Source organism: Argopecten irradians, chromosome 1, assembly GCF_041381155.1.
Source record: "Argopecten irradians isolate NY chromosome 1, Ai_NY, whole genome shotgun sequence".
In the NCBI taxonomy this organism is placed as follows: domain Eukaryota; kingdom Metazoa; phylum Mollusca; class Bivalvia; order Pectinida; family Pectinidae; genus Argopecten; species Argopecten irradians.
In genome coordinates this window covers 33,960,533-33,987,898 of record NC_091134.1, presented here as the reverse complement: position 1 = coordinate 33,987,898, position 27,366 = coordinate 33,960,533, and the positions used below count along the sequence as shown (strand labels likewise).

At 35.0% G+C, this 27,366-nt stretch overlaps 1 protein-coding gene across 2 annotated transcripts in view; it reads right to left on the bottom strand.

Moving 5' to 3' along the window:
• LOC138325050 (uncharacterized) overlaps window positions 1–20,141 on the bottom strand; it is a 68,602-nt gene extending 48,461 nt beyond the window's left edge. The window contains exons 1-4 of one of the 2 annotated variants that reach the window (XM_069270413.1): window positions 19,784–20,141; window positions 5,678–5,751; window positions 831–962; window positions 278–415 (exon numbers count right to left, since the gene is read on the bottom strand). In XM_069270413.1, the coding sequence (XP_069126514.1) occupies window positions 278–415; window positions 831–962; window positions 5,678–5,750 (343 nt within the window). In that variant the 5' untranslated portion in view covers window position 5,751; window positions 19,784–20,141. The remainder of the gene's footprint in view (window positions 1–277; window positions 416–830; window positions 963–5,677; window positions 5,752–19,783) is intronic. The other variant, XM_069270420.1, reaches the window with a different exon arrangement.
• Window positions 20,142–27,366: the final 7,225 nt, after the last annotated feature.

Here is a 27,366-nt window from a genome sequence, read left to right as displayed (position 1 = left end):
ATAAAAACAGACTATTAACCATAGCAACTGACTAGGCACTAAAAGTGCATTTCTTCTCCTGCCCTTTAAAGCTTCACTGTGTTTTGGACAAAAAAAATCAAAATTCAGCAATTTACGGAGATTACGCTACAACACTAAACAAATGCCACTCTGTGTAAGTCTATGTTAACAACAAATTTCAATTTGTTATTTTTCGTCTTTCTCTGAGCACAAGAGGGTTTAGAACTCTGATTGATTTTAGTGAATTCTGTTTTTATTCTCGAGAAGAGTTTTATACCTTTGCACCTTTTGACCTTAATCTTGAAAGCTTCGCAGCCCTGGTCTGGTGTTCCTGGAAGGAGAGGTTTCCTGATCTCCATTGTACGATTGACTGGGTCACATGGTCCAAGTTCTGGGGGTCCATACTGGCATACACCTGTAATAAATAGGTACATATAAATATGAAATTTAATACACGAGTATTCAAGTGATTAAAAATGATACTTGATTCAACCTTGACTTAAAAATATGTAGGTCTGTGAGAAAATTCTGATATAAATCTTTCTTGACTTGACCAAAATTGTAAGAAACCTTTTTGTGAAAGCAGGGTCAGGAGTGGTTGCAAACCAAGCTTGGCATTAAACCAAAAATTGGCCTTTCGAGGCTAAAATCAGGACAGAGACTTAAACTGTTTGGTTTTAACTGTGCTTTTTTGGATTAAAACAACGGTGTACAAGTTGAAAACTTGGTTTAAAACTTAATACTTATGTAAAAGTTAGTTAAACACCTGGTTTTAAATGTGAACACTTTGTGTACAAGTTGAACATTTGGGTGAAAAGTTGTACACTTACTACAAGACCTTGTTTGAACCCTAGGTGTGTTGCAGTCTGGCTGATTGTTTGGTTTTGGCTGGAGAGTTCTTGTCTTTGTTTTGGTAACAGGGTCACAGTCACTCCATTTGGCTTTCTTTGAGTATCTACAACCTGAAATAGAAACATCATTAGTTGAAATTCAATAATTTAGTCATCCTAATGTAACAGAAAGCAAGATTTCACATAGACATAATCACTGCCTCTGCCAAGTATTGAACTCACGACACTGGTATAGTCTGATGCTCAAGCGATAACCCTTAAAAGAAGTTCTCTATAGCCGATAGGTGTATATTGTGGCTAGTATTCACCATATGGCTCCACTAGCAACAGAAATTGTCATTTCAGAGTGGATAATGAAAATGAATTTGTGTTTGTTGAATATTTTTCTTTGGATTGCAGTTACAGTATAACCTGCTTGTGATAAACATAGTCATAATAAATTCCTAGAAATAATACAGTGGTTACTGACCCCCCACTTTGTAGATGTCTTATTATATTTTTGTCTAAAACCTATTACAGTGCAACTTCCCAAAACCGAACCTTCTTTCAACCGATCACCTCTAGAAACTGAACATGGATGTCATGTATGGAATGAATTCCTCTTTATTAATACCACATTTTTGCGCATATAGTAAATAAAACTTCCCAAAACTGATCCCTCCCAATTCCGAATACCGGACTGATTTTGAGATCGGAATAGTCAAATTTAACTAAAATACACTTCTGAAAACCGGCCTTACCGGAGCGACACCGATAGATTGCATTGAGGTCTGATCAACAGACCGTGAAATACACATGTACATTATGTATCTGTACCATAGTTGTCGTATGCCATGTCCTGGGGCATGTATACAGGTGTGAAGGCTATAGGTACACGGTAATTATACCTGAGATGGTGGTGTAATTATTTAATCATGTCTATTGTTTAGATATTTAACGAAGGTCTACCACGTGCACGCGGTTTGTTTACTGTAGGAAAACAAGCAGAGCTGGTATTAAAGAGAAAGTTTTGTATTCAAATCACACAGGTTTTTTATTTACATATGTAGTTGTCGGATAACGTAAATTATCTGTATGAAGAAGCCGAAGCCATGTACTGTTTTAGGAAATGACTATGTCATATAATAACCGGCATCGACTTATCATCGTGTAATTAGACCATATAATTTGATTCTTGACGTAACGGGAAGCGATCTGTCGTATGTGGGTTAGTGCAGACAAGTACCCAAGAACATTCACGCTACTAACTAACTAAACTACCTTTATAAGGGGTAACACAGTCAAGATTGTTGTAATCCATTCCTTTTAAATTAAACATATGATTCTCTCTTTTGTGATAACATTCACATTAACAATCAATATTGGTCGGTTTTAACGAACACTAGGCATATATGCGGTACACTAGTGTAAAAAACGACTTCCGATCGATTAAATCCGGATCGTATTGATTGGTATTCGGTTCACTTCTCCAAACCGAACCCTCTCTAAACCGGCCGAAATTATATGCACCAACCATGATCGGTTTCGGGAGGTTCCACTGTATTGGTTCCCAAAAATTTGTAATAAAAAGTGTCTGCCATTGTAGTAACATGACATTGGAACTTTTATAGTGTTGTCACTCCGGAATGTACAGCTTAATATACCCATCAATATATCCCCACTCAGCCACATATTATACTGACAGCAGATAATCAGTAATTTTATTCTCATAAAGCTACGAAACAAGGCGATATAATAATAATGCTGGTACCACAAGACCTTGGATACATCCCAAAGGCTTTCTTCAAGAATCAAAGTGCTGAAACATTTCAGTCCAAAAGTAAAGACAGGTCTAATGAGTCATTAGGAAGTATTTCTAGTCCAAAAATGTGTCAAAATTTCACAAACGATGAAAAACTTAACCAAGATTAATATCTCTATGGAGAATCAATAGTTCATACTAAGGCATAACAAAGCCTTTATGTGAAATTTAACTTAATCTATCAACTTGCAGTAATAGACTGTATACAGCTAAAGAGGAGACATCATACAACGCTTTTTAGCGTTTTCCCTCCATCAACCCTACTTCCAAAAATTTTGCCTGTTTTCTTTTCCCATTATTTCTTCCGATAAAATCTCAGGAAACATTCACAATGCTATTAGGCTGTAATTTATGTTCTTTTTTGCCGAAGCATGTTAATTCAATCTTGGAAGAAAATGAGAAAAGCTGCTGCCGAGAGAATTCTAAATGGAACTAAGTGTAATATAGCTCTATATATAGAGACACAAATTCTGGCGGTAACTGTCAAGGGGCTCACTGGCTGTTACTTGTGGGACGAATATTTACTTCCGTATATGTAGAGGAAAAACTGTAACACTGATGTTAAATCTGATCTGTGGAGGCTTGAATGTGCCAAATCAATATACATCTCTGACTTTTATAACCAGCGACATTCTCTTTACCCTGCCAGCAGAAACACTTTAACAACAGATCGGGCAGACATCCAATATAAATCTAGCCTGCTGTTATGGACCATTATTTTGAATTTGGTTAGCATTTATACACTGGTCCCTATTTCATATTTAATTACCATGACAAAAAGGAATATTTGACAATCATCGTGTCAGCCATCATGATAAATCCATCAGATTGATGGACGAACTCCAACGACGTAGCATGATGACAGCATGTTAATACATTACGTAATCAAAGTTATTCTATCCACAACACTTCATTCAAATTCTATTTTACAAACATTTTTTTTAAATTGCGGATGTAAAATACCATCTCTCAGTCGAAAGATATCTGAAGAAAATAATTCATGTGGCATTATTTTGATTAAGATGGAAACTTCCTGTGCACAAGACTATATCAATTAGGTTTGGGTAATATGATGTTTGGTATTTTAGGGAGTCTGCATTTAAATAGACAATTGAGCAAATTAAAGTATCAAACTAGAGTGACATGCTGTAGTATATGATGCAAGTGTTCAGTTGCAGTAACAAGTGTAAGACATAAACCCCCAAAAAACTTTGATATATGTCAGTAATCAAAATATAGGTAACAGTGACCTTCCTTTGACACATGACACAGCAATTAGACTTTTGTATATAAATGTTGCACTACATTTTTTGTAATTCTGTTACAAATATAAAGTGAATGATATTCAATATAACAACACAGCTTTTTTTGTATGTGCAGAAGCCAGATATTATTCATGGTTACTTGTGCAAAGCTGATTTTTTAACATGAATTATTCTGTTTTGTCCAATAAATCAATGAAGTCTACAGTGGTCTTTTTTTTCTTGTTATTTATTTTTTTGGGTTTGTTGGTTGAATAGATGAACGTGTATTGTAGGTATGAAGTATGTGTGTGATTTGGGAGACTGTAGTATGTTCGTGTTGGGGGTATATGTTACAGTGGAACTCTGCCGTTTTTATAGTGCTGTCTCACCGAAACATGCTGCCGGAGACACAGACCAAGCACATCTCACCTGGTCACTGGGAAAACCAATCCTCCCACTCCCATTATAATGAGCATTGTTAAGCTGTAAGTCGTAGCAGAAACTGCCATTTTTATAGCCTATGGTGTGTCTTAGTGAGCCTGTAATAATACTGTATTCAACCCAATAAGAGCCCATGTCCCTATAAGCTCCCCTCCCCCTTTTGAGGCCTAACCGTGCATAAATAAAGACAAAAACTGTATAAACTGTATAAGTTTGCAATAATTTTGTCTTATCAAACACCTTTTCATTTTTGTAAATGTTTTAAACACCTTGGGTGCTTATCGGGTTGAATATGGTAACTAAATGATGGTGGTTAAAGTGATGATATTAGATTATCAGAGGCTGGTGCCCTGTCTATCAGTGTTTGGTGACATGAGAATTGCATTTTCAACTAAAATGCAAAATAATACATCAACACTAGGAAACACTCTAAAAAGATTCATTAACAGAGAAAAACACCATAATAATCAATTAACGCCAGAGAAAGAACTAATTAAAAGCAAAATAATCAATTAATTCAAGGAAAAGAACAAATTAACGGAGGGTAGTATAAATTAAGTGTAAAAAATACCTGATGCAAATATCCATTTCTTAAAACCATTACAAAATAAATGAGAAGAAGAAAACAATTTCAATCTGTCAATTTTCATTTTTAAAATCAGTCTGCAATATCAAATGGTCCTTTAAATCATAGGAGCTGTTTTTACAGCAGCCAAAACTAAGTAATATAATAATCAGGCACTGTGTTTAGATCTAGAAGAACCTCCATTTCTGACTTATAGTTTAATCATACTGAAATGAATGAAACAGGAGTTGGCTAACACTGAAGGTCACACAACTGCAATGGAGTGATCTAAATCCTTTGTCTAAGAGTTAAGAAGTTCAAATGGCTAGATAATCTAAATCCCTTCATTCAAGTGGGATACAGTCATTTGAAAGACTTTGATTAGGAGAGCAAAGTAGAAGAGAACAGAACTGACCACTGGTGTACAACTGTATATATCATCTGAATGGTTAAAGATTTTGCCCCAAACTTTGATAGTTGGTTGCGATTGGCCGATTAGATTATCAATAGCCAAAGACGTCTTTAAGGACAACCTCCTCTGTTTGCTTTTGTGTTGGGTGTGTGAATGTCTGCATTGTGTCTCCTTGTGATTGAGAACTCTTCCCCATTGTATGCGGTGTTGCATGTGTGAAGTATGTGCATGTTTTAGGAGACCGTTCCTAGGTCTGAATTAATGACTGGTCATTATGTTTTAACCTCTCTGTCTGAATGTTCATGGAAAAGAATGGGAAAAAAGCAAAGCAAGATGTAAATTTAAAGCATAAAGGTATTTTACCTCTGTTTCTCCTTGCTTCGGATGCAGACACTGCCAGTACAGCCAACACGGCTAACACATATACAATCTTCATTCTGCAATAAAAACAAGACATGCCAGTAAAAGTGTATTTCTAACTCATCAAATAGAACAGTCTGGGTAAAACAGGAAACTCTCAAAGTTTTCTAGACACACTCAATAACTTATCTCCACCAGACTATACAGTGGGAGGGCGATAAACAGGTAAAGTTTGATAAATTGAGGATTTGCACTGTTGTGTTGAAAATAAAACCCATCAGTCAAATAATCTACTGTGTTTCTGAATATTCGTAAGCAGAACTATACAAATTAGCCCTCTTACCACCGCTACCATATTAGCTGTAGCCAGCACCCCTTCCATCTTTGCCATATTTGCCATAAACCAGAATCTACCCCACTTTTAATATATTGGATGTCAACAGCATCTCTTCCGTCTTTACCATATTTGCTCCAGCCAGTACCCCTTCCACCTTTGTCCTATTTGCAATAATCCAGCATCCATTCCACTTTTAATGTATTGGGTGTTAACAGTATCTTTTCCGTCTTTTCCACATTTGCTCTAACAAGACCCCACTTTCACATACTTTTACCTTAAAGTTAATCACTTAGTATTATCAGTGTATCCTTCGACTTTACCATACTTCCTGTAATTACTAATAATATAACCCCATTTCTACCATATTTGCTGTCATCCTATTTTTTTCCAAAACTTGAATATGCTTTTCATAAGTAAACTTTTAGACCAGTTCTTCAGTTACCCTGGTTAACACTTAGAGATAAGAGATGTCTGAAAGACATACCGGTAAATGCTTTAGCATTCATATTGGTAACACTTTATCATAAGCCCCTCATTTCATGTCTGCTAGGAGCAGAAACAAAATATATGAAATTTTGAATTTTAAAATAAATACATGTATGTCCCAATATGTGTAGAGTCCATTTTGCCTGATTCTTGCTGTTTACAGTAACCAAACATATTAATATTTATTCACGTTCTGATATTGATCATTTTTTCCTAATTTTCAGCTCAATGAATGTAATTAAATGACGTGAAATGTTTGCAATAGCAGAGTTGCATGATTAAATAAGTCAAATTGTCAATTTAACTGGCATAACCGATTTTATTTTAAGCCATTGCATTAAAATTCAGCAAGCACTAGGGTGCATTTCAAATGTTAACAATAATTTCTAGAACAGCTAATGTAAACACCCTTAATTCGGTTTGTAGGAAAAAAATCAAAGAACTAGCTCTGGCATTTATTGATTATCCTTCAAAATTGATGCAGACCGTTAAGTTTAGAATAACATAAATACAGCTAGTTTTGATAAATAGCTCTGGAATAATATAAAAGGTCAGATAATTTAATGGAAGGGATTAGTGAAGAGGAAACCAACCCGATTATTCCATTCCTGACACATTCCTGTACAATCATCTGTAATGGCATCAACATGTTTGTGTAATTTCATGTGTATCAAAATCCCCAGAACTAATTTCTCTGCAATCAAACATCATTCTCTTGTCATTCACTCGCTGTAATCTTTTATCCATTGATATCAAAAAGAATCCAATTTATTTCTAACATCAGATGAATCATATCACATGTTTTTATCACTGAACTAAAACTGTGTTGTTTTATAATCTTCAAATAAATGCCATGTATTTATTTCTTTACTGTATTTCAGCACAAACAAGACCCATCAAGCAAGACCCTTCATCTATTTTTCCATTCTATCTGTCCCTAATTAACTATTCACCTCTGAAGATACATTTAGACTCTTCCTTATCAAAGACTAGAATAGTCCATTGTGATATTTCAGGGGTGATTTAAACCAATTGAAGTGCTTTACTGCAACTACTCCGACAAAATTCTACCTCAACATCAAGAAGAGTGAAGTTTTAAAGTATCAATCTTGTAAATTTTTATTATGTCTCTATCATAAGGCTTGTAATAACTTTCACCTTTCTCACAGAGAAAACAAACCACATGAAAATGGAAAAGAAGCAATGGAGATGACACAATTGGACCATGTATTACTATTGAGCAACAGATGCTGGTCATATTCCATTTAAAACATGTCATTTTTTTTTTAAATTATGGAGGTGGCAAAATTTGAAATTCTGAAGGTGTCACAAACTGAAATTCTAAAGGTGACACAAACTGAAATTCTGAAGGTGGCACAAACTGAAATCCTTAAGGTGGCACAAACTGAAATTTTAAAGTTGGCACAAACTGAAATTCTAAAGGTGGCACAAACTGAAATTTTAAAGTTGGCACAAACTGAAATTCTAAAGGTGGCACAAACTGAAATTCTGAAGGTGGCACAAACTGAAATTTTAAAGTTTGCACAAACTGAAATTCTGAAGATGGCACAAACTGAAATTCTAAAGGTGGCACAAACTGAAATTTTAAAGGTGGCACAAACTGAAATTCTGAAGGTGGCACACTGAAATTTTATTGCTAGGAATGAATAGTTTGTTCCAAGAACCTGGTGAAAATGGTATAGTACAGTCCACAGCAATGTCAAAACATTACACCTCAATCTAATTTTCATTCTTAGCTAGATCTCTTTAAAAGCCATTCCTGTCACAGAAGTATTATCTTAGTCAATAAACCAATCCTGAAACAGCCGGGTTGCAGAATTCCTAGAAAAACACATCAAATGTTAAACTAATCTTTCTGCCAGGATGTAGAATTCTAAGAAAAAACATTCAAACATTTAAACTAATGTTTTATTAAATGTTTCTTTAAGTAGTCTCTGATACAGCACAGACACAGTGGAACCTAGCTATGTTATTTTTTTTCTGCAGCATGCCCCGTTGTTAAATGACTACCTATTTGATTGGGTGTGTTTTCTTGAAAATGAATTAAATTTAAAATGACAGGTATGTAACATATCAAATGGTAAAAAACTTACCAGGTTTTGATGTTTGTAATTTCTTCTTAAGATGACCAACTCCATTATTTTATCAGCTTTCTATTTTGAAATATAGTCCAATAGTATGATGGCTGAATTGTTGGTGCTAGCTAGCTGTTTATGCTACCTAACTGCTGTTTTGATTTTTACAACAGAAAGCAGTGATATACATTTGCAATAATGTCAAGAAGTTCGTTAACAACCGTTTTCAGCAAAGCAATATGGATCACATTTAATCGACTGACAATTCTTCTCAACTGTCCGAAATGGGATTCAAACTCACGGCCCTGAGGTGGAGGGCATGTGGCCATGACAATTTGTCAGAATATTTAACCAGTTGGCCACCACAGCACCTATATTGAAACAAACCAAATATGGTACATATGGCAGGGAATGAGTTCCCATATCCACAAAGATGGATAACAAGAGTTAGTGGGTTATAACAATGTTATAATAACGACTGTCAACGGAGACAATTTTACATGTCAATGACACACAATTGCTATCTATAATCACTCACAATGAAGTTCAGTAGCTGGAAAATTATTTCGCTCACTTTTCAATTTGCTGGCAATGGCTTGAGGTTAGGCAATATGATGGAAGGTCTCTGCAGACTTATTCATGGCTGAATCTCATAGGATGGCTGGTGATCGATTAGTTCCGTCGAGAACGGTCATCAGTGTACGCAACACAGCCAAGAGTTTGGACACGTCAAACTTAATTTCCAACCCGCTTCTAGGACAGTTATCTACTTAGTAACATGTCGTCCGAGCCACATATAATGGACCAGGTCTGATTTGAGCAGAAATGTCCTTTAACATGATAAAATTGTGATGGCGGTGGGATGCAAAGAGTTAATGGGGATAAACTTACAATCTATGACCAGTATCAAGCAAATGCCCCAGAAAGGTTTGATTTTATGTTCTTGGGCATCCGAAAGACAACTATTAGATAGGCCATTTTAGGGCAGCATTTACTGTATGCATTTGTATTGCATGCAGTGAGTGGGTGAATATTTTTTGGAGACTGCAGTTTGGTTGTTTCCTTGTACTAAGTACAAACCCTTGTCCACATTATAGTACTATCTCACCGAAGCATACGGCCAAATACATTGAACTACACATATTTCACCATGTTATGATCGGCAAACTAGTCCCCAATTTCTAAAAAACAAAAAAAAAACAGCAACTGAAGTCAAATTTATTGGTTACTTCCGTTATGTAACCTATGTTAAAAATATTTGACTTAAGTTCGTTTTGAGAAATCTGGGCGAGTTGTCCCACTTCTATTCAAATTGAGTGCCAAATTATAGGAACGAAGACTATTACTTTTACAGACTGTGATGTGTCTTAACCAAAGGTCAAAAACTGGAGCCTTAAACAGGGGCGAACGGTAAAGTAAATACCAAAAGGCTGATTTATACTATTGTCAACGAAGACATTAGGAAGAGTAAAGCAACTCACAGCTGGATGTAAAGTAACAGAACATCATTTATTTCAATCTTGCTGATTACTTACAAGATAGTGTGCTTTCTGTCTTGGTTATACAAAACTATGATTTGATCTCTATTTCAGTAATAAACCATGTTATTTGTAGCTATATCCAGGTTTATTTAATTCTATCTTATTTTAACTTAACCTAAATTTATTAAATTTAGGTTAAGTTAATAAGAATGTAATCATGTTCATCATGACCAAAGTACAAAGTCCCAAAGAGTACAATTCACAGGTCAGAACAAAGTTATATACCCAAAGTGTACATGTCACAGGTCAGAACAAAGTTATATACCCAAAGTGTACATATCACAGGTCAGAACAAAGTTATATACCCAAAGTGTACATGTCACAGGTCAGAACAAAGTTATATACCCAAAGTGTACATGTCACAGGTCAGAACAAAGTTATATACCAAGGAATGTCACAGTCGACAAAGTTATATACCAAGTGTACATGTCACAGGTCAGAACAAAGTTATATACCCAAAGTGTACATGTCACAGGTCAGAACAAAGTTATATACCCAAAGTGTACATGTCACAGGTCAGAACAAAGTTATATACCCAAAGTGTACAATTCACAGGTCAGAACAAAGTTATATACCCAAAGTGTACATGTCACAGGTCAGAACAAAGTTATATACCACAAAGAACAAAGTTATATACCCAAAGTGTCATGTCACAGGTCAGAACAAAGTTATATACCCAAAGTGTACATTCACAGTCGAACAAGTTATATACCCAAGTGTCATGTACACAGGTCAGAACAAAGTTATATACCCAAAGTGTACAATTCACAGGTCAGAACAAAGTTATATACCCAAAGTGTACAATTCACAGGTCAGAACAAAGTTATATACCCAAAGTGTACATGTCACAGGTCAGAACAAAGTTATATACCCAAAGTGTACATGTCACAGGTCAGAACAAAGTTATATACCCAAAGTGTACAATTCACAGGTCAGAACAAAGTTATATACCCAAAGTGTACAATTCACAGGTCAGAACAAAGTTATATACCCAAAGTGTACATGTCACAGGTCAGAACAAAGTTATATACCCAAAGTGTACATGTCACAGGTCAGAACAAAGTTATATACCCAAAGTGTACATGTCACAGGTCAGAACAAAGTTATATACCCAAAGTGTACATGTCACAGGTCAGAACAAAGTTATATACCCAAAGTGTACATGTCACAGTCAGGTCCCAGACACAAAGTTATATACCCAAAGTGTACATGTCACAGGTCAGAACAAAGTTTATACCAAAGTGTACATGTCACAGGTCAGAACAAAGTTATATACCCAAAGTGTACATGTCACAGGTCAGAACAAAGTTATATACCCAAAGTGTACATGTCACAGGTCAGAACAAAGTTATATACCCAAAGTGTACATGTCACAGGTCAGAACAAAGTTATATACCCAAAGTGTACACACAAAGTGTACCAAAGTGTACAACAGGTCAGAACAAAGTTATATACCCAAAGTGTACATGTCACAGGTCAGAACAAAGTTATATCCCAAAGTGTACATGTCAAGGTCAGAACAAAGTTATATACCCAAAGTGTACATGTCACAGGTCAGAACAAAGTTATATACCCAAAGTGTACATGTCACAGGTCAGAACAAAGTTATATACCCAAAGTGTACATGTCCCAAAGTGTACAATTCACAGGTCAGAACAAAGTTATATACCCAAAGTGTACATGTCACAGGTCAGAACAAAGTTATATACCCAAAGTGTACATGTCACAGGTCAGAACAAAGTTATATACCCAAAGTGTACATGTCACAGGTCAGAACAAAGTTATATACCCAAAGTGTACATGTCACAGGTCAGAACAAAGTTATATACCCAAAGTGTACAATTCACAGGTCAGAACAAAGTTATATACCCAAAGTGTACAATTCACAGGTCAGAACAAAGTTATATACCCAAAGTGTACATGTCACAGGTCAGAACAAAGTTATATACCCAAAGTGTACATGTCACAGGTCAGAACAAAGTTATATACCCAAAGAGTACATCTCACAGGTCAGAAAAAATTTATATACCCAAAGAGTACATCTCACAGGTCAGAACAAAGTTATATGCCCAAAGAGTACATCTCACAGGTCAGAACAAAGTTATATACCCAAAGTGTACAATTCACAGGTCAGAACAAAGTTATATACCCAAAGTGTACATCTCACAGGTCAGAACAAAGTTATATACCCAAAGAGTACATCTCACAGGTCAGAACAAAGTTATATGCCCAAAGAGTACATCTCACAGGTCAGAACAAAGTTATATGCCCAAAGAGTACATCTCACAGGTCAGAACAAAATTATATGCCCAAAGAGTACATCTAACAGGTCAGAACAAAGTTATATGCCCAAAGTTCAGCATCCAAACTTTTATTGTGTAAACTCCATACCAGATTTTGTGGTTTTTATTCCAAACTGCATCTGTTTTATGTGAAAACATAAATCAACACTGTAAGAGAAGTGCTTGTAAAGACATTAAAGGTCTAATACCTGAAGAAGTTTCGTGATCAGAGAGATCTCTTTGAAAGGTGAATGTCTGTTATTTTACATAGGAAAGTCTGGAGGCAAATGGTTTTGCATGGATTTTATGCAGAACACAGATTGAAATCAAATAAATCTAAGCATTTCTTTCACCAAGACTCTGATCGTTTTGAAAAAAGGTTTGACAAGAGCACAAAAACATTGAATTTCCTTAAAGTTTAGATAAAATTCAAAATGAAAATCGAGAGCCGTATCATTATGAATCTAAAGCACTCTGCAGGTGAAACATTTAAAGGAGTCTATGAGACGATGCCTGAGCCAATGTTACAGAGTACATACATATATCAGAAGTTTATCTGCTTTCAAAACCACAAGTATGACACCACATAAATACTTGAGTATTTTGGCTGAAGGTTGCCAATTCTGAAACTTAGAATGATACTTCCTACAGCTATATCTTCTCTCCATCAATATTGTGTAAAAATGGATGAATCACCTCTGTTAGCTGGGCTGAATACTATAATTCATAGTAACAACACAGATTAAGGTGCCATATAGATTTTAATTGATATTTTGTCATATTTTAAGCCAAGGTGGCCGAGTGGTTCAGGTGTCACTTTTATCTACTTTTACCCTCCATGTCTTAGTAATGTTCAAGGCCTCACATTATCTACTTTTACCCTCCATGTCTTAGTAATGTTCAAGGCCTTACATTATCTACTTTTACCCTCCATGTCTTAGTAATGTTCAAGGCCTTACATTATCTACTTTTACCCTGGCCTCCATGTCTGAGTAATGTTCAAGGCCTCACATTATCTACTTTTACCCTCCATGTCTTAGTAATGTTCAAGGCCTTTATAGGGTACTTAATAATCCTGATCATAGGTACCAGATTGACAGATCTTTGAATGATAATTAAACTTTTATAATGCCAAATAACTTTCTCAACCACTAGCCCCAGAGACACTTTCAAGAATTTCAATATTGGATTATCTCCCTTTAATTTGAAACTTATAGAATCATGACAATTTTACACTATTGTAGTGGCCAAAATCATAAAGCCAAATTTCACAGATATTTCTAATATACTAGAGACTGGAGATCAAAATGTCACAAATCTTTGCAGTGTTAAGTAAATTATGGTTAGTGTATTTTCCAGAGTATACAATAACCGTACCAGATTATCAATATAAGCCAAAAAGGCTCTTTTTCTGATTTAAAATAAAAAATACTGGCAACCACTTAAAGTAATGAAATGGAACCAAATGTATGATGATGTACTGGGGCATTCTTTTACCTAGATACCATAACTACAAAGGTTAACTCAACAATAACAAGAGACCTTAGTTACACAGGGGTTAGTACACTAAACTAAACCCCCCTAACCACTAATTCTTCCTGATTAATTAGATTAAATATGACCTAATTTTCCTCTGTCCTGGTTGATATAATATATGGGTAACTGTTACATCTCCCCTACTATGTTACAGATGTGTTTGACAGAGACTCTGGCCAATTTTCTCCGCTAGCCACTAAGTACAGACAGAGTACATCATATCAGACATGATTACACTATCTCTACCACAAATTATTTCCACTTTAAACGGTTACAAAATATTAATCATGTCTCTTCCCGATGAATTTCCCACAATATGTGAAGCAGATGAAATCAGTCCTGGCAGAAACAGGGTAATCTAATAAATGAGATGACATACAAAATCTGAGAGGAAATTTTCGATCCTAGTCTAAGTGGCCATGACAGACTCGTTGTGGTGATGAGTTGATTAATCTCCCTCCATCATTCCAGCATCCACTTAGTTAAACAACACCAATCTGTTGTTATTATCCTCCACGTTTCTATTCATCAGCTAGCCAAACCTTTCTTCAATTCATAGCGTTAACAACTCTAATCCCATTTACTGCTATTTGTCTGTGGCTCTATATTTTTGGACTGTTTGTTTTAGTTCTGCATATAAGCAGCCAGAATAATTTTAGGACATGCCAGGTTTATTAGGTAGAAAAAAGCTTTATGTATCAACAGCCAGAATCATTTATATATAAGGACACATTCCAGGTTCAAGAGAAGGAGAAAAGCCAGAGAACTAGGAGAAAAACCACTGACCTTCAATCTTTAACTGGCAACTAGCCCACTTGAAATCCAGAAGTGAGACTATAGTGGAATATAAGCCTGAACACCTTAACAACTTGGCCACTAAGGAGATTTCACTGATAAATGGCCTTATAGCTGTTTACAGATCGGTAATTGAGAGACATTGAGTCCTCAGATGTTTGTAAATATGGCGCATGTACCCCTGAGGTAGAAACTTGGAGGCCTGGCAGAGTAAAACTGCCTTGTAATGTCTGTTTACTGGGATCTACCAGGAAGTCCTTATTAATTATAAGTCTGAATTTTCTGACAATCTTACCATAGACAAAATAAACATTCCAATTGATTTATCATGTGATCCTACGACAGGTGAAGTTAAGGTACAGTATACCGGGGGATGTAGATTTGTATCAAAATTGTTTAGTAAAATCTCCTGCATTCAGCTAATACCTTGTTATATATAATACTTGAATACACTAGGGAGGTTTTCAGCCATAAATTTCACACTTCATGTAAATACCCTGCAAAACTTGACAATTTTCAAGGTGATTCATACTGAACGTCAGGGTAACAAATTAAACATACCCTTATGCTGTTGTAATTTATTGCTGACAACGTCTTTTTATTTGTCACAATGGAAATTGGGGGAAATTAAGTGCCACAAAACACACCACAAAAAAAGATGTGTATCAAAGGTTAAGTTTTATGGAAACTACTACCAGTACCATTACAGCATGATGTACGCCTTCCAATCAAAGGTCTCCATTGGATTAATGCTGTTCAAAATATCACCTTCCCTCTTTTGGGATTTCAGAAAAAGACAAATTTTGACCTTTAGTTGCAGAAGCTGAAGAGATGCTTAAAGGTTAAGAAGTACTTTTCTATGTGATTAAGTCACAAGGTTTCATTTTCACCTATGATCAGGCAGTGGTAGGTCACAGGATTCACACGATTGTTTTTCCACATAACGAACAAAACTAGACCAAAACTATTGATCTATTGACAAGACCAGGCGTAACAACCTATATATCACCATAGCCCCCATCTCAATTAGTTCAAGAATACCAGGACTGGCCATTATAATGGAGAGAACTGAAGGTGACCAGTACTTTCTTCCATACTTCACAGGGATATCCTGTGGTTGCTAGGGAACCGTCAAAAATATTCACTAGGGTTGAGATACTCCTGTCGACTTGACAGGTCCATGTAATATAACCATTAATCTACACATGTACTTACAAGAGCTGACCATCAACATACATATTGATAGGGTCAGATCCAGAGTGACTAGTTCTAATGCAAACACCTCTGTATAAAGACCACCTGCTAAATTGGACCACTTTCTTTAAGGTCTTAATCACCAATTTCAGTATGATTTAACATGTGTAAACATACAGACTACTTGGCTTTTTTTTTGGTCCTTCGGATGTTCTTTACTGACAGGTTTGAATGTATACAAAAATAGCCACACCAGGACCAATATAATGACCATGATAGGGCCACATCTTGTAGTGACCATTATTATCTTCAGTATACATGGAATAAAATATAGCTGCATTAAACATCAGTTTCCCCCTCTGAAAGCAAGAATGGAACATTATAAAGAATGCCATGACAACCATCAACATGGATTGGACTAGGTCTAAAGATAACCAGTACTAACAACATAAGTAACAACAGCCCTGTCAACAAAATTTCAAAAATAAATGACCAATGACATGGATATAAAGACCAGACCAAGAAGTGACCACTACAAGTACTATCTACAAATATAACAATAGGCATATTAGACCAGTTTCCGCCTCAGAAAACAAGAGAGAACCATGTTAACATCACTGACCACTGACTATCCATGGATATAGCCAGACTTTAGAAGTGACTGGTACTGTCTACATAGGTAACAATGGCCACATCATGGTCAGTTACCATCTCAGAAAGCAAGAAAAGGACTTGACGAGAACTGACCACATACCTCAGGCTACAAATGTATGAACCACTTTGGTTGTCTATAGGTGTCAGATTACTCAATATATTGGCTTTCTTCATCTGCAGTGTTAGTAAGTTTACTGGTCAGTCACTGGTCAAACAGGAGAGAATCAATAAAATGAAGCACTAAGGGACTAGTAGACAGGTCATTATATTTACAGCAGACCGCTAATGGTCATCAGATTATCTACTATGGCACAGAGTCTAATGATAACATTTATCATCAGTATCACTAGAAATAAAGAATGCTGAATAAAAAAATCAAATCAAATCTTAAAGCAAAACTATCAAAAAGACCTGAGTGTTAAAAATAATACTTATTTGACAACAAAATAATTAAACTACACTTTAATTTTGTCTTTGAGTCATATCTGTGTGATATGAAAACTGCAAATAGGTTAAATATTGGTCTCATGGATATTCATAAATTTCAGACTAGAAATAACTGCTCATGTTTAAAAAAAATTGCTATCAAGCAACATTGCTATGAGCCAACAGCCAGTTTAGATCAAATCGCAGGTCAGAAAATTCATGTTCAAATGTGATGAAGTTTTAGAGTTAATGGCATGTAAAGGAGATAATGACTGAGAGTTCCTCTAGTTGATCAGCCTCTGGCCTAATCAATGTGTGTCTCCAATATTTGTGATCTATAAGCTATAGCCTCGAGTGGTTACAGCCTCATCAATCAGGCTGTCGGTCAAATATGTCCAATGTATTAATAAGTGCTAATGACCACACCATTATACCGAAATCATGTTTATTCATGGTCAGCAGGAAATACTTGGTAATTGTCACTAATTACTGATGATGATAAAATTCTGATGTAGATACATGTATCTATGTATTCTGGCCACAAGACAGTTGACACAATGACTTTGTGATGAGAAGTAAAATGCTAGATTACCTCCCCTTCTAATATGATATTATCTCCCCTTATTTTGATATACAATTAAATATATAATTACTGGTATATAATATAAAGCAAAAAATATCATCTTTATATTGGAGGATTAATACATGTAATGCACATATTCTCTAATTGTTAATTTAAAAATATCAAAATATATACCCCTGTATTAATTTTGAAGTACACTGAACAGAGATTTAAAATGAATTTTGATAGGCATGGTTATTGCCAGTTTTTCATGATGTTGGCAAAAAAGAAGTTGGCTATTATCAAATTTAATTTTAAAGCCTTTAGGATTTCAAGCCTGTATTGAAATACAGCTAGTGTATACATTTTGTACTTTCAAAATACGGGTACTGTGAGTGAACCACCTGCTTTAAAATGTTGAAAAGAACCCAAACACGAAATGCATTTGTAAAACCTTGTGAGTTTAGCAGGAACATTAAAAGCTACCACAACAAAAAGTTTAATGTACAGTTTGTAGCAAGAGATTACAAACTCGGGACATGTAATTGAGAACCCAGGATATGCATGTAAATTCAATAAGGCAAGAACAGCCAGTCATAAATACACAATTCTTTTCAGTCATTTTCCCAGAACTGCCATAACTTTGTGCCACCTTAAATACCCATCAACCACATGTAGCCTATCTTTACAAGAAAATTTCTATAGAAATTGGCCAGCCTATCCTCCCTATAGGGCCATCAGAACTTTCCCACAAAGCCATAGTCCTAGTACCGATAGGGTCGCCACCACAAACATTTATCATTTCATCTATTGATTTCACAGATGGCAACAAAGGCCACGCCAACATGAAATATCAGCATTTAAATGAGTAAATAAAGACAAATTTGTTCCATAAACATCACACTGGCAAACAGCAATTAGTAACAATTAGGTCTGTTACTGTAAATTGGCCGTGCTTCTGTTCCAGCTACACTGTCTGATATAGCCACAACCTGGTGAATGGTTTGCTACAGAGTTCACTTTACAACCAAGTACATTATTGACTCAAGACAGTTGAAATTCTAACAATGAATTAAATCATGTAGAAAATTCTATGCTTTCCTTCATCCAAAACTCGAATTTCCTTTAGTAATAGTCAGTAATAGAGGACCATGCATTCCTCCAAAACACCAAACTTAGGATTTTACAACACAAATACAGGAACTGTATGAGGACCATCCCTCCAAAACTCCAAACTTTGAATTTTTACAACACAAGTACATGAACTGTATGATCTAATTGAGGCATTTTGCTTTCATTTTGTACCCAGAACACAATGGGAAAATGTAAAATTTAAGAGATTTAGTGATTTAGAGATAAAAAAAAAATCTGCTATATCTGATCGATTTTAACGGCACGAATAACTCCAACAGTCTTCCCTAGAAAGACATTGTAAAATATTGATGTAATTGTCTAGTTTTAGTACAGGGGTTACCAAAAGAATTCTGTTTAAAACATATTCTGATTCTGGTATTCATTGATCATTTGATAGTGACTTATAAAAAACCTCATCTGAGTCTAATACAATTTTCAACAGTTCTTAAAAGAATGATTTTGCTTTTCATAAAATTGGTATTTTTTTCATATTTCATAGATGAATGTTGTGAATTCACATGTAAATTAATATTTTTGGATTTTATGTTAATTATTTTTCTTGAAATTCAACAGATTTACTTTTTTAAGTTTTAAAAATATTTCTTAGCGATTTGAAGATTTTGATAGTACATTCTGATATGAGCTACCATCGCGAACATGAAAACAACTAGTTGTCTTTTTATAAACCAATTAATTGTATGGTCTAAACAACAAAGTGTATGATTAAAGTTTCACCATAAGGAACTTTTCTTTCAAATCATCAGAATTCATCATTATCTATTCCTTGTAAAGCAATTACTGTATCATTCAAACAAGGACATCAGGCACATTCTTTACACCACATCATTACAACAAAACCAATGACTCTTTGTTTCCCATCAGAGACAAACTAAAACTTCTATCCCTGTATTTACCACAAGTTTTCAGGTTACAACATTTCCAATACAAAGAGTTTCCAGTTTATGTGTACATTCAACAATCACATCCCATTCATTCTCTTGTGTCTAGCATAAACAATACATAACATTTCCATTGATACATTTAAGGATGTTTTTTCATCACCTACCTGCAGAAATTTAGCTTCCAACAGAATCAACAAATGAGATGTTGTTAGAACTCCTCACTAAGTAGATCCCACAGCTGCCTGTACTACAGGCAGTATAACAGGGGTAGAGTAAGTGTTCAGCTCAACACAGAGCCCGACTCTCTTATCAGATCACTGGTCTCCACACAGAATCACATGGACTGGGTGCTATCAATGGAACTGGGTGCTGGTGTTTAATCCAAATGATTTTCTGCTATAGTCCTCACCTGATCTATAACCTTAGGGCTCTCCTAGCCACACCGTGGGTTGGCTCTAGACTCTGGTAATCCCAGTGTCACATGGCAGGCCAACTCCAGTTCTAACCGGCTGTGGAGATCAGCTGATCAAATGCTCACTGTGTTTAGAAGAAACACTCTAAGTGGTTCCCTTTCCCCCATTCCCTTAACCCCATTCACTGCTGGGTATCAGATACCACCACAGGAGCCCATTTTGACTGACTGACAGCGGCTTAGGAATTACTATATGATTCAATAAAGGGTTTCTCTTTGCCCCTTTACCTCTCTTTTATAAGATGGCCGATAGCAGCCTGACACAAATATATAGTAAAGTAAATGTGTCGCGCTGTTAAACAGCAATACTATGACACAAAAATCTCTAGTAAAGTAAATGTGTACCGATAATTTGTACAGTAAACAGCATGACACAAAAATCTCTAGTAAAGTAAATGTGTACCGATAATTTGTACAGTAAACAGCATGACACAAAAATCTCTAGTAAAGTAAATGTGTACCGATAATTTGTACAGTAAACAGCATGACACAAAAATATCTAGTAAAGTAAATGTGTACCGATAATTTGTACAGTAAACAGCATGACACAAAAACTCTCTAGTAAAGTAAATGTGTACCGATAAATTGTACAGTAAAATGTATGACACAAAACTCTCTAGTAAAGTAAATGTGTACCGATAAATTGTACAGTAAAATGTATGACACAAAAATCTCTAGTAAAGTAAATGTGTACCGATAATTTGTACAGTAAACAGCATGACACAAAAATCTCTAGTAAAGTAAATGTGTACCGATAATTTGTACAGTAAAATGTATGACACAAAAATCTCTAGTAAAGTAAATGTGTACCGATAATTTGTACAGTAAACAGCATGACACAAAAATATCTAGTAAAGTAAATGTGTACCGATAATTTGTACAGCAAACAGCATGACACAAAAATCTCTAGTAAAGTAAATGTGTCACGATATTTTGTACATAACATAATGACACAAAAATCTCTTAAAATGAAAATGTGTCACGCTGTTTTACGTTACAGCATGACACAACAAGAGGCCCAAGAGGCCTTGACGGTCACCTGAGTGCTGCTACAGAAAGAGCATTGCAAAGTTGGTTGAAATCTATAAAAATTATTTACGAATTAAAATAAACTATAAAGTTGAACTTTCGTATTAGAATTTTTATTTTTGTTTTTCATTTTGATAGTTAGTGTATTATGTTACCAAACCTTATGCTTAAAATTCCAATTTGCTTTGCTAACGTTAAACAGCAAAACCAAACTAGAAGCCATTCAGTGTCAGTGATTTTATAAATTTCACTTTTTAATCTATGGAGATTATTTGGTTCCATCAAACCTGTGAATTCAGAAGAAGATTTTTGAAATTTTAGCCATTTTGACCCCGCCCCTCTGGTCCCTGGGGGTCAGCCAGGACCAATATGGATATGGTGTTAAAATGCTATGTCAGGCTAATAATTCTAACCCAGTTTGACTCATTTCCTATTAAAACTAAGCAAATAATGTTCATAAATGTGTTTTTCCTATATAAACTGTAGTAAATTTGACCCCCTCCTCAAGGGAAAATCTGAGATCCCAGGGCCATGAAATTCACAATTTTTGTAAAGGGCCTTAAGACCTTCCAATCTATAAAGAGTATTTGGTTCCATCAAATCTATGAATTCAGAAGAAGATTTTTAAGTTATAGCCTATTTGATCCTTTTTGGCCCCGCCCCTAAGGCCACTGGGGGTCAGCCAGGACCAATATGGATATGACGATAAAATGCTATCTCAGACTAATAATTCTAACCCAGTTTGACTAATTTCCTATGAAAAATAAGCAAATAATGTTCATAAATGTGTTTTTCCTATATAAACTATAGTAAATTTGACCTCCTCCCCAGGGGAAAATCTGAGATCCCAGGGCCATGAAATTCACAATTTTTGTAAAGGGCCTTAAGACCTTCCAATCTATGAAGAGTATTTGATTCTACCAGTTCCAGAATTTCAGAAGAAGATTTTAAAGTTTTTTGCTTATTTGACCCCTTTTGGCCCCACCCCTAAGGCCCCTGGGAGTCAGTCATGGAGAATTTGTTAATAGGATTCAATGGCCATTTCATAGGGATAATTCTGACAACATTTGACTCATTTCCTTTTACAAATGACCAAATAATGCTCAAAAATGTGTTTTCCCTATATAAACTATAGTAAACTTAACCCCCTCCCGAAGGGGAAACCTGAGACCCCAGGGTCATATAATTCACAATTTTTGTAAAGGACCTTTAGACCTTTCTATCTGTGAAGAGTATTTGATTCCATCACATCTGTGAGTGGAGAAGAAGATTTTTGGAATTATAGTCAATTTTACCCCTTTTGGCCCCTCTCACAGCCCCCAGGGGAATGGGGACCATATAATTCACAATTTTGATTGGCCTTATGCCTCAGAATGTTTTTGCAAAATTTCATTGAATTTGCTTCAGCGGTTTTTGAGAAGAAGTCGAAAATGTAAATGAATGTTTACGGACATACGACCGACGACAATGGACAAAAGGCGATTAGAAAAGGTCACTTGAGACTTCATCTCAGGTGACTTAAAAATCTCTTGTGTAAAAGGAGACTGGAATGTGTAAAGGTAATCAAACATGTCATTTTGTGGCGAAGTGTCTTTTCGCGGAAATATGTCTGCTTTTCCAGAATGACAGACAAATAATAGGATACGTAAGCTGACTGAAGCTACAATACTTAGTATTAAAGTCTATGTTTGTTTCCAGTGAACCTTTAAGAGTATGATAAACAGAACTTATCGTATAGGGAAATTGCTCTACTTTTACAAAAGCAGTGTGGCCTAAAGTCCTTTTACACGAGAGATTTTTGTGTCATGCTGTAATATAAAACAGCGGGACACATTTTCATTTGGAGAGATTTTTGTGTCATTATGTTTTGTATAAAATATCATGACACATTTACTTTACTAGAGATTTTTGTGTCATGCTGTATACTGTATAAATTCTCGGTACATATTCAATTTACTAGAGATTTTTGTGTCATGCTGTTTACTGTACAGCAGAGGTCCATTTGCCCATGTGATTACAGTTCCCTTATAAAATACAATAAATATTGTGCCCTGAAAAAAACATCTGAAGGTGTATCAGGCCCTAACTAGTCACCAAAGCTGAAAGATTATAACATACCAACATCACACAGATAATTATAACTGCACGCTATTTTTGTATTTATGAATAATAACAACTATTTTCACAGTGCCAACTGTATACAAATTGAAGAGATTTTTTGAAAACTATGGAATATGTTGCTTGGATGACCAAGTATGCATTAAGTAATCAATTATGCTATTTTCAAAGCTCGCACAGTTCTCCAAAGACATGACTTTGGATTTTCTTTTTCTCGTATGAACAAAATTACTTATTCATCGGCTATTCTATGAACATGAGGAGTAGTAATTGTCAATTAACAGACACAGAGATTTTACAAAAACGCCAGTAAATATTTGATGAACTTCAGATATTAACATCTCCCACTGGACGTCAATATAAACATAACAACAATATATACTAATTGGTGTGTGAAATAGCTTTGAAATGGATGGATGGCCTAAGCACTACTGATAAGTGTAATACTTCAGTCATATACAAGATGAACTCAGACAGTATTAGGAGAAACCATTAGTGTTATAACTCAGCCTCCCCTAGGGAGGGGGTATGTGTACCTCTATTCAAAACAACATTCTAACACGTCCTCCATTAATCCTATATTAAATCAACATAAAAGCTGACTTCATCTTATTACTTAGCCAAACCATTGATCAACTGCACCTATACACAACCCCCTCCCTGTAAACCCATTGTAGCCCCCTAAACCCATTAATTGCCTCCCTCCCCCCTATTTGTGCCCCCTCCCATCTTAACCCAATGTATAACATCACCAGCTCATTTATAAGCTCCCCCTATCCCATTTCAATTTATCTATGAGCCTTTTCAACCTATCAATTACCCTCTGCTCCTATTCCAACAAAATTTCATTATCTTTGTGACAAATGAAATGCAATTTTTATCGTTTTTTTACAATTAGTGATAAATTTTCATAAAAAAAGATTAATGCAAAGAATCAATTCACAGTGAACTCAGTTAAATCAGATCCACAGTTTTTATAATTTACAGAACACAAATTCGTAGGAATTGTTATACATGTATTTAAAAAAAAAGAGCCACATGATTTTGATGAGACTTGAAAGAAGCAGAATGAAAGAATGACCACAGGTCAGAAAGTGTGTGTGTGTGTGTGTGTGGGAGGGGTGGGAGGGGGGGGGGGGGGGGGGTTAAACGGCAATTATCAATATGATATAATTTCATGTATAAAGAAAATGGTGTTTTATGAGATATGACAGACAAATGAAGAGGAGATTGATAGTGTCATCATCGCCATCTTTTCTGAAATCTCCTATTCTTACAACCAAGCACTTGCAGATTCAGTACATATATACACCCATGAAGACTTTAATTTGACCTACAAAATAACCATCACAATAGTCAACAAATGAATCATAAATATGTTGACAACATGTACTAAACACAAATACCAGGGCACTTTGACCTTCGCCCAAGTGCGTCACAACACTTGATAATCTTATCACTAGTTTATTATTAGAAACTATACAGTGAGAACAAGAGGGTATAACATAGCTCAGAGATTAACATAATCTTGATTTAAGCAGCAGTTTGGCTTTAAGTCCCCTTGATCTATTATTACAGACAACCGAAAACATGTTGACAGGCTTAAGATTAAGTCATGTTTGTATAGCGTTTAAAATGGAGTGATTTTCGTCAATATCGGCTGACTTACAAAGATTTGGTATCAGTCAACAAATTACACAAAGCTGATTGGATATTAAGGTGGTCAGAGAAGTCTCACCAGTGTCCAAAACTTCAGGGCTGTGGTCAGCTCAGGTGTGGATGACCAGAACCCTACTTAATTTATGTCCTAAAAGTGGAACCATTATCCTTACAACCCTCAAAACATTTAAAATGCTTTACAAACTTGATGAAAATAACTTTCGCCTATAATTATTTAAATTACAGGGTAGCTGAAAAATCTAAGCTTTAGAGTAAAATCTGTTAAAAATCAAACTATTTAAGGAAAATGCATCATTTTTATTTCTATTTGGTAAATAAAGGTTGGTTCTGTTGTTAATATGCTATGTTCTGTTTTCAAGTTTTGAAATTAAAAAAAAAGAAGAAGAAAAAAGAAATAACAAAATTGTTATGTAAATAAGTATATGCAATCCAATAATCTAAAAGCAGACAGAATTTGTTTCTTTTGATCAAACTAAAAGTAGTTATTTAATTTATTAGCATGCATTCAAGGAAAGTGAGTGAGTTCATTTATGTTTTCATTTAAAAAAAATCAAAATATCACTCTTGATTAAATGGTGCCTATATACCAACACAATATAGCTTATAAATGTATTAAAATTGGTACGGTGAACTACTAAATGTCGGTCCAAATCAGTCAAACATAAAATCATAATTATTTGATTACCATCCAGTGGTCCAGTATTATTATATAATTATCATACATGTAAATATGATTTACTGTGCAAGAGAATACTTTATCACAACAAAAAACAACAAAATCTTCGTATCAGCATAATGGTATTACAAACATTAATGGGATCAATCCATAAGTGACCTATTTAAAACTCACGTGTTTAAATTTGAAAACTGAAATACAAATAAAGGATACTGACGCTAGACTGACCAGCAACATTCACATTAAATTACTAATCTTATTTCGTCTCAATATATTAATAATATATCTAATGAACGATTATTTACCGGTAAAATTAGGTATGAACAGTGCTTTGGTCCTCTTGTCTAAGTGGTTAAGGCATCTGACATTCTATCACTAATATTTAGAACTGTATATTTCATGTTCACAGTGGCCAAGAGGTTAAGGTGTCTGATTATTTGCCAATTTTAAGCTCTTCGCCTTTGACTCTTGGTGGACAAGTGGTTATAATTAAGGTGGCTGATATTCTACCAATAGCCCTTCATTTGTCGGTCAGGGTGACCAATAACCCTTCATCTATGAGTCTAAAATTCTACCAAAAGTTCTTTACCTCTTAGATGTCCATGTAAGGTCTAGGTTGTTGGGCTGCAGTTGTTAGGACTTAAGGCCACAAGCTGGAAACTTTTTGTGGTACTCCATCAATCCTCCACCATCGAAACCTTCCACATTCCAACAAATTTAATAAAATATTGTAGCAGTTATCAGGATCTAAAAACAAGCAAACAAACAATATTATTTAGTTTAAATTTGTTATTTAGGAGTAGTTGTTTGATAGTTTTGTAACAAAGGGACATAATTCGAAAAAACAATGGAGGTGTTTTGTTATAAATAACAAGCTTTAAAATAACATTATTAAATTAGCAAAGATGTCAATTAAAATGAAATCCGAATGGATTTCTGGTTTATGTGTAATTGTAAAACATGATTATCCATGTAGCTTAGAACTTGACATAACTTCTAAAAATACGCCTTCAATCTTAAGCTAGCTGTTTGTTGAGTGAAATATCTATACAAAAAGACGAAATTGTAAATCATATTCCCATACTTACAGCAGTGCAAAATCCATTGTAGATACATTATTACATAGCAAAACTTTCTGAGATCTCTTTCCATTATGTTAAAAGTAGAGTTTAAAATTCTTATTCCCAAAAGGGTCGGTGAAGGCTGGTTTGGTTTTTATTTTATTCAACATCCTCGCTCAAAATTCAGGTTTTTTTGAAGCCAAGGACATCCCAGAGAGCAATTACAAGGAAGGCCTCAGTTCCCAGCCACTGGCTGGAACATATATATGGGATTCATATTCGAAACCAAGAGGTGGAGGTTTTGTCACAATTTGCACAATAGTGTTGAAACTCCAATATATAAACACAAACAAACAAACTAACACAAAATTAATAGCAACCAAGGGATATACATAAATTTCAAAAGACACCCTATTGTTTCATCAAGTGCAGTATTGCCAACCTCTGATGAGGTCAAATCGGGTGATCACCCTTGAAAAAACGGGTGAAAGGGTCAAAACAAGGGTCATATGCGAAACAACATTTTAGTGTAATTTTTAACACTTTTTAAAAAGCCTAAATATGCATATATGCATATATTTATTATTTTCATGTTGTTATTCAATAATATTTATGTTTTTTGTAATAATATAATTAATATCTGATAATTAATAAAAACATCATATTAAAAGAATTTAAAATAATATTTAACAAAATCCTGATTTTTTTCTA